Source organism: Hesperophylax consimilis, chromosome 18 (genome assembly GCF_061612785.1).
Source record: "Hesperophylax consimilis isolate HC1 chromosome 18, BYU_Hcon_1.0, whole genome shotgun sequence".
NCBI lineage: Eukaryota > Metazoa > Arthropoda > Insecta > Trichoptera > Limnephilidae > Hesperophylax > Hesperophylax consimilis.
The window spans coordinates 13,296,691-13,305,656 of record NC_142853.1 but is presented as its reverse complement, the minus strand read 5'-3'; the positions used below and the strand labels follow the sequence as shown (position 1 = coordinate 13,305,656).

The window sequence follows — 8,966 nt, the reverse complement described above, 5'->3', positions numbered from 1 at the left end:
GTATCTATCTATACACTATGTATAGGTGTGTTGAACCTGATATGTATTCAATATTGTGTTATTTAAGTCATTTCATCGTAGGTATATATCTATACACTATGTATAGGTGTGTTGAACCTGATATGTATTAAATATTGTGTTATTTAAGTCATTTCATCGTAGGTATATCTATACACTATGTATTTTAATAACTCTAGAAGTAGTTAAAAATTTTACTGCAAAAAGTTTTCAATTTTTGTCGGAGACGAAATCATTGTTTATTGTTAGAAATAAAAATATATACGTTATTAATCTGTCTTGAAATTCGCCTTCTTTGTGAACCAGGAAATAGCTGCAAATCTCTGCCTTGCTGATGAAATTATTTCACACAATCAATGATATTTCATAGGTAGATGTAGAGATTGACGCCCATGTTTTATCGTGTCTGAATAATTATTTTGCTGGTCTTTTAAGAGCCCGAAGGATGCTTGCTTCCTAATCATAGGTCCAATAACCGAACATTTCAGTGTGACTGTAATCATAGGCATCCCATTTTGTATAGTTGAAGGAGAGGGGAGAGAAAAGAGATGGGAAAGCGGAAGTTGAAAAGTACCCGTCTCTTCAGATCTGGTCACTAAAAAACGACTATTGCCTCTTGAAGCAACGTTTTGATTCTGAAAGGTGGTCGTTCACTACGGCGATACTGGGAGTATCTACAACTTTGAAACGTACCGCAAATATACCATGTCTCAGTTTAAATATTTTTTAAACACGCCGGGCGTCGAACCCGCTATCATTTTATAACTATTTTCTAATAACTTAATACTAATATTAATTATAAGCAATAATTATTTGTTATCATTTATGCTATGCATAAAACCATATCTTATAAACATTAGTTTATAATCAAAAAATAATAACATTTGTCAAGTCAAAAAATATTTCACCAATAAATGAAGATATTATATTTCTCGACGCCATTTAGAGAGAAATTGAGCACTAACAAAGCCTTTCCTACAAAAATAAAGTTGGTTGTTTACAGGTGGAAAAAATATAATAAGCAGTAATTGTTGATTGACGTACTAGTAAATATTGAATCATTTGGCGGGTTGGAAATAAGCCGACATAGCTCAGTGGTTTCAGAGCACCTGACCGGACATCAGAAGGCACGGGTTCAATTTCCGTTGGCGGCATTTATTTTTATTCGGGAGATATTTTCAATTTTTATTGATATTTCAGGCGACTAATTATTGCTTATAATTATTAAAAATGTGATACATGATGTTACCTACATCATTAAGTTTATCTGCCAAATACTGTCTTTTATCTTTTTAACTTCTTCTTCCAAACTCCCATATGACTTATGACCATTTTAAAAATCTTTAATAATAGAAGAATACAAATTTTACATGTTGATAGAAGTAAGTAAGAACATTAGTACGTGTACAGAAGACAGAGGGTTAATATTAAGAAAATTGCAAAGTAATAACAATTCATGTAGGTATACCAACCATCCAATGACGGTGTACAGATAGTATGTTATTTTAAATGATCTGTATAAGGGTAAGTATATAGTATATGTTCCAAGTTGTTAATTAATACATCCCTAATTGAGAACAACTCATGTTAAGGGAGGAAAGCTAATATAGTATAGTGTAGTGTTATGTTATACTGCTCGTATAGTGTTTTATCCAACCTAATTTAATATGTCGATATTTTCCAAGTTCCTCTCAATGTTTTTACCATCGCTCTACTTTTCATTGTTCTCTCGAGTTATTTCGTTATGAGAATAACTCGACAAATTTGGACCAAATGATCCATTGTATCGTGGCAACGGTCGTAAGGTTTGTTACGTCACATAATAACATTCCAGACGGCGTAACCAACAGTTCTACGTATAAATAAAGTGGTTACGATATTATTATAACCGTAATAGAAACATTAAGTGAAAGATGTTTGAGATTGTAATATCTTTACGGGCAAAGTTCCTTTGTTTAGTATCACAGATAAACAAAGCCGAATTTTGATACTTAATTGTAAATTCGTTCCTACGAAACTGTGCTAAGCCGCAACAACTAACAGCTGTTGCGGCTTAGCACTGGTTCAGGGATAAATTTAATTATCATTATTTCTACTCTCAGTTGTTTCCATAAAATAAATATATTTTCTGTCAACGGAGACCATTTGAAAGCAAATTAAGATAGGGTTTTAAACTTGTGGTCTATATTTATATTTAAATTTGGTCGTCTTTGGTGGTTTATTGAAATATTTGAATAATTTTATAGTTTATATATTATTTTATATATTACTAGGTCTGGGGGTATAATGTAAGTCACAAAAAGAATAAGGTATCTAGTTTAATGGGAAGGACGAAATCATATTTGTAGTTACATGTTTTCATAAAGCGTTAGATGTTAGCTATAAGACGTTATTCATTCATGGATTTACGTATAAATCATATGAATTTGAAGTACTTTTTACGTTTGCATCAACATTTGAATGCCCTTTAAGCGTGTGGGAGCGAAGGCGCCTCCGGCACCGTATGGTTGTGTTGTGTTTGTTGCACCTAGAGATAAGAAGGATACCGGAAAGATTCCGATGGAGTTCGTTATTCTTGAACGTCCGTCGCAGGTTAAAATTAAGATTTTCGCGGTCATTTCACATACCCCGTTCGCGGCTCCAGTCAAGGCTGGCCTCCCGGTATATAAGCCTACGGCGGCCTAGAATCGACAGTCACTCACTCCGCGTCTTTCGTCCGATCAACATAAGCAGTCGACAATCAATATGTTTAGGCTTTTGTGTCTTTGTGCTCTGGTGCTGCTTGTCCAAGGACAGCGCTCCGCCAAGTCCGCCCGGTACACTGACGACCCCAGGCAGGCTGCCATCCTCAGCGAGGAGAGGTACCTCAGCGGAGACGGAACCTTCGGGGCCGCCTACACCCAGGAAGATGGAGTCGACTTCAAGGAAGAGAGCGACGCCAACGGAGACCGCAGGGGAAGCTATTCCTACGTAGACCCCTCTGGCCAGAGGAGGACTATCTCCTACACCGCCGGAAGGAACGGATTCGTCGCCACCGGAGATCATCTGCCCGTCGGACCTGCCGCCCCCGTCCAGCCTGCCCAGCAGGCTCCTCAGCCCAGGTACAACCCCGCCCCCCAGCAGCAGCTGCAGCAGTCTTCCAGGGGAGTCCCCAACGAGGATGATGGCCAGTACTACCCTGAGCTGTACGACAACGAGAACTCTCCCGTCCGCTCCCAGCCCAGATACCAGGCCGCTCCCGCCCCTCAGCCTCAGTACAGGCCCGCTCCCCAGCAACAGCAGTACTCCGGAGCCCAGGAACAGCAGTACGCTCCCGCTCCTCAGCCCCAGTACAAGCCCGCCCCCCAGCCTCAATACAGGCCCGCTCCCCAGCAACAGCAGTACTCTGGCGTCCAGCAGCAGCAGGCGTACGTGGCCCCCAAGGTCGCTCCCCAGTACAACACCGGCCCCCAACAGTTCAGCGGCGCCCAGCAGTCAGCCCCCGCCCCCAGACAGCAGCAGTACGTCCAGGAAGAGAGGACCGAGCAGCCCTCAAGGTTCTTCCCTCCTGGCAAGCTGGACCTCAACAGGTCTCCCGACGGTTACAGCTACTCCTTCAGCAGCAAGTTCTAAATTAGACCTCGCCTTGTTTAAGCCAAAAGTGACTGTAATTAAATTATTGATACTATGTATATGATTCACGATGTGATATTTTATATTATGTTTATGCGTGATATTACCAACGTCTAATTGTAATATATGCGTGAATAGTCAATTAACAAGTAACATAAATGATAATAATTAAAAAAGAATACCAAAACTGTTTTTTTTTCACACAAAATGCCCCCTCTCCGTTATTCCAATTAACATAAGTAAATAAATCAATTGTTTGTGAAATGCATTTCCAATCAAAACGTACATAATTGAAAAAAAGTGAAAATATTTTCTCGACAAACAATAAATATGACATCAAAATCAAATATTATTATTTCAGTACGAATTTTACCCATGGAAAATGTTTCATTACTTCACTTGTGTGTATTTCATTCAGCTCCAGTCAAGGCTGGCCTCCAGGTATATAGGCCTATGGCCATCCATAATTGACAGTCACTCACTCCCTCGTCTTTCGTCTGATCATCAAAAGCAGTCGACAGCAATATGTATAGGCTTTTATGTCTTTGTGCTGTAGTGATACTCGTCCAAGGACAGCGCTCAGCCACTATCATATTTTTATGCGTGATATATATTACCAACGTCTAATTGTAATATATGCGAAGATAATCTGTTAGCAATTAACTTATATGGTAGGTAATAATTAAAAAGAATACCAACACTGTTTTTCACACAAAACGCCCTTTCTCCATAATTCAAATTAAGTAATTAATTGTTTGTGAAATGTATTGCAATCAACAAGTACATAAATGGGGAAAAGAGTGAAAATATTTTCACGATGAACAATAAATGTGACATCAAAAGCAATCATCATTTCATTAACGAATTTAATCCACGGGAAAATTTTGATTGCTTCACCTGTGTGCATTTTATTCATACTTTGTTTCGTAAAAAACCGTCCTTCCAATGTATAATATTTTCAAATATTAATCACGCTGACAAAGTTGAACCCATTTTGATTGCATTTTTAATCAAGTTGTTGAAATTCAAAACCAAAATAACGTTATTTCATAACAATACAAGTAAAAACATTTAAAATAAACCTTTCATAAAAATTCAAGCACTCGTTTTTTTTATGTGTTTTGATCAAATGTTTTCAGTTTTTTCTACAAATTTATCTAAAATTTGACACGGTTTGTATGAGCATTATCTACATGAATCATCTGAACAATTAATTTCCGCCTAAAATCACACGAGACGTGTCTACTCAAAATCCATTGTTTTATACGAAGGTATTCGATACGTTTTTTTATTTTTTTTATTTCCGTGTAAGTAATTTTTTTTTCTAAACATTCTATCACGGACTCAATTAGGACTATCTCACCCAATTGATTGACCACTGGTATGTTCAATGTCATTCAGAATCAGGTTCCTGTATGTTGACTTGAATGTTACATATTCACTTCCTTGTTTTAACACATGCGGAGCAACGCCGGAATTATTATGTGCAATCCATATGTGGCGGTAGTGGATCAAGTTTAAACTACAAATTAAATATTTGGACTGTTAAAGAAATGGCAGTTCAAAGCTTTTCGCCTTGCCAGAAAATATTTCCTAGAAACGCACTTGGGAAAACTGATACCTGAGTAGACAAAATATACCAACTGTGAGAATTTAAAACACAATAGCTGTAGGAAAAGGGGAAAAAATCCTGAATGTATCACTTTGATGGGAAAATTTTTCAAATATCTTCGGATCAAGCCAATTAGTTAGAAAGTTGTGTTTGTTCCGTTGAATAATATGATCTTTATTATTATAATAATTTGATAACTTGTATAGCGCCGTTTTTGTGCAAAATCACCTCAAGGGCGATATCCCCAAGAGTTAGACATAAATCATCATAGATTTTTCTGTAGGCTTTTTTAAGATATATAATTCCATAGTATAATTTTTTGATGTATCTCGTAAGGTTTAGCCAGCGTTAGCAATGTCAGCGCACGAAAAAATATATATTTTACGATTTGATTCTTCTTCTTCTTCTTCAATGGCGCTACAGCCCATTTCGAGCCTTGGCCTCCTTTAACATGAGCCTCCACCGCCCTCTGTCCTCGGCCGTCGTCTTCCAATCTGCAACATGGAGTAGTCATGGTATCTGGCATCTTTCCTGACATCGTCCTCCCATCTCAGCCTAGGTCTGCCCGCCTTTCGTTTGCCTCCCGGGTGTCCTGTTAAAACCTTCTTTGGTACACGTGTGCTTGGCATTCGGTGCACATGTCCGGCCCATCTTAGTCTTTGGAGCCGTAAATGAGTAGAGAGTCTGGGAGCTTGGTAGATGTCATATAGCTCCTTATTGTGGCGGATTCTCCATGCCTCTCCCTCTCGCACCGCTCCTAAGATTCTTCGAAGTACCTTTCTTTCGAAGGTGTCCAGCCGTTCCGCAGACTTTGCTGTCAGTGTTCCCGCCTCACATCCATAGGCCAAGACCGTTCTAATAATTGTTTTGTACAGGGTTATTTTGGTTTTCCTATGGACGTTTCGGGATTTGAACACTGGCAGCAACGCGAAGTAAGTGTTGTTAGCGGCTGTGATGCGCTTTCTTACTTCTACTGGGTCTTCGTTGTCCTGCGTTATGATGGAGCCCAGGTAGGCAAACTCTTCGACCACTTCAAAGTTATAGGAGTTTTTAAAATTCACTTTATCTTTTATTCTGCGGTGTGGGGTTCTGGTTTGCATCATGATTTTAGTTTTGTTCTCGTTGATTTGCAAGCCCACCTCTCTTGCTGCAGTCTCCAAAGGGTCAAACACCTCTCTTACAGCCTGTAAGGATCTTCCGACAATGTTAAGGTCGTCTGCATATCCAACTATTTGATTGCTTTTGTAGCAAATGTTTGAGTCGGTAGCAATCATTGTCTTCCTCACGACGTGCTCCAGAACGATATTACGATTTGATTACAAAACATTTTTTCTACTTTTTATAAATAATATGTGCATGTATTATATACATAAACCTTTCAGAATAAATTTTCTAAGTGATATTGAGAACTTTATTAAAATCTGTTTTGTAGTTTAGTAACACCAAGCGCACAAACAGACAGACGCAGATATCGACTTTGTTTTGTACTATTTAGTTAGAGAAGAAAAGAGATTCCTAATGCAATTTCGCAGTTAATTTCTGTATGGTAAATATTAGATATCTGATTATCTCTCGCAGCAAACTCTCGAACCATCAATTATAAAATAACAAGAATCCGCAATGTTTATTCCAAAAATAACAAGATGCCTTCTTGTTTATTCCAATTTTTGTTGTTCAGTAATATTGTTTTATTTAAATGTTCAATCGAAATCGGATTGTAAAGTAATTTTTAAGAATTAGTTTTTTTAAGAGAATCTAAAATAATTATTTTGTTTGGTTAATTTCCTTGAACCACCTTCAGTGTTTTGTGGTTTGGTTAGCATTCCTCAGTCTTTTATTGGCTGAACCAGTTTCCAGCTGGCTAATAAATGACATGTTAAGCAGCCAAGGTCCATTCGGCGTCACTCTCTCAGCAAAGGCTGCACCTTGCTTTTTTAATGCACAACACTTATATTTTACTAGATCACTAACTTGCTGCATTCACCGCATTTATTGAAGTGAAATGAAAGTGGTCGATTGTTTGATCGGAAATAAAATTTATCACTGAATTACTGCTTCATCAAAATCTTTTCAGCAAAAACTTATATAAAATATTTTTCGCCCATTTAACGACTGCATACAATAATATATTTTGATCGTAATAAATTGGTAAAAAAAATCCCATTTTCGGCAAACACTTTAAATTTATAATACGTTTTTGAAGCATTACAACCACGAAAATACACGTTTTTAATATAGTAGTTCATCAAAAAAGTTCAGAGTTTGATGGCAACTATTTTAGTTTACTGTGAAATCCTAGATAACCCCAAAAAACATGTAGGTACATAACATCTGATAGTATTAATACTTCAGCGTCTGGACGGTGTAGGCCCTCTGATTGGTCAAATTTAAATTGTCTGTTTCGGTTAAATTCCGCCAACTTGAAAATGACACGATTTCATACTAAAATAGGATCGCCTCATAATAATACGAGATTTCTTCAAAAGCATCGTTTCTCCTCATATAATTTTTGGATAATATCAAAGAAAATATATTTTAGAAAGTTCATAATCCATTGGATTAATTACATTACAGTGAAAATTATCCACAGTTACGTAATTATGTTTGACGTTTATAAAAAAATCACGCGATCCTTCAATGGCCGATACGCACGGCTTTAGATTAGATCGCCGACAGAGCGCACCTCTGGCGGTCTAAAAACGAACCAAATGAATGGCGCGAATATTTAAATATGCAGCTCACAATATTTGAGTACTTACGATTAACAAGCAGATTTCTTCTGGAAGTTTATCACTTTGTAATGGCATTTTTCATTATTATTTATATTTTTTTTGTTTATTAATTATATCTGATTTTATATTGACATGTTTTCTGATTTCAAAATTATTTATTTGCGATGCTTTATATCCTGAGTGAAGTATTTTAAGACCTGAATTTTTTATCGAAAGTGTGATCATTATTCAAAAGATGATTTGCAAACTCAGATTCACTATTTCCATTTAGAGCCGTGCGATATTCTTTAGTTCTGACTTCAAAATTTCTATTGGTTCTACCTTTGTAAAAGAAATTACAATCATCCCAGTTGAGTTTTTAAACTCCTGATTTTTTGTTCAACTGTCATTCTTATTAAGAATATATTTCTTCATTGTTATTAGTGTAAAACGCCAGTTGAATAGTATCAGGATTGTTTTTATATATAATTTTAGAAGTATCGTTATCCACAAACAGAATTCTACGCCATTGTTTATTTCTATCTTTAGAAAGACCGTTTGAAGAGAATATGTTTAATTTTTTTATTTAGTATTTCAACTATCAATTTATTAGAATAACCGTTATTAAATGCTATTTGTCTTATGGATATATTGTTTTAAGGTTGTATGCTATTTGTTTTTTTCAGGTCTTAAAATACTTCACTATAAATAATATATAAATTTTGGAAACGAGGAAACATGTTAATATAAAAGCAGATATAATTAACAAGAATTTTTTTATAAACTCTCTTTTAAATATTTTCCCACTCAACTGGTCTTTCCCGTCTAACGATATTGTAATTCCTAATTATTATAAACCCAGCCTACTCTTACCCCTCCCCCCTCCCTCCTTCCACTTCTTCTTTCCCAATTGCAATCTATATTTAATTTTTGACTTCGGTGTATACACAATAAAATGTAAACATTATATTTATTTATTTATTGGACAATTTGCATAGCGCCGCTTTTGTGAG

At 36.4% G+C, this 8,966-nt stretch overlaps 1 protein-coding gene across 1 annotated transcript; it reads left to right on the top strand.

Annotated features, from left to right (window-relative positions):
- Positions 1-2,716: 2,716 nt before the first annotated feature.
- On the top strand, positions 2,717-3,817 carry Cpr100A (Cuticular protein 100A). Its single transcript, XM_089642322.1, has one exon. It carries the CDS (start codon positions 2,764-2,766, stop codon positions 3,628-3,630), a length of 867 nt encoding a protein of 288 aa, XP_089498448.1. The 5' UTR covers positions 2,717-2,763; the 3' UTR covers positions 3,631-3,817.
- The last annotated feature ends 5,149 nt before the right edge of the window (positions 3,818-8,966 follow it).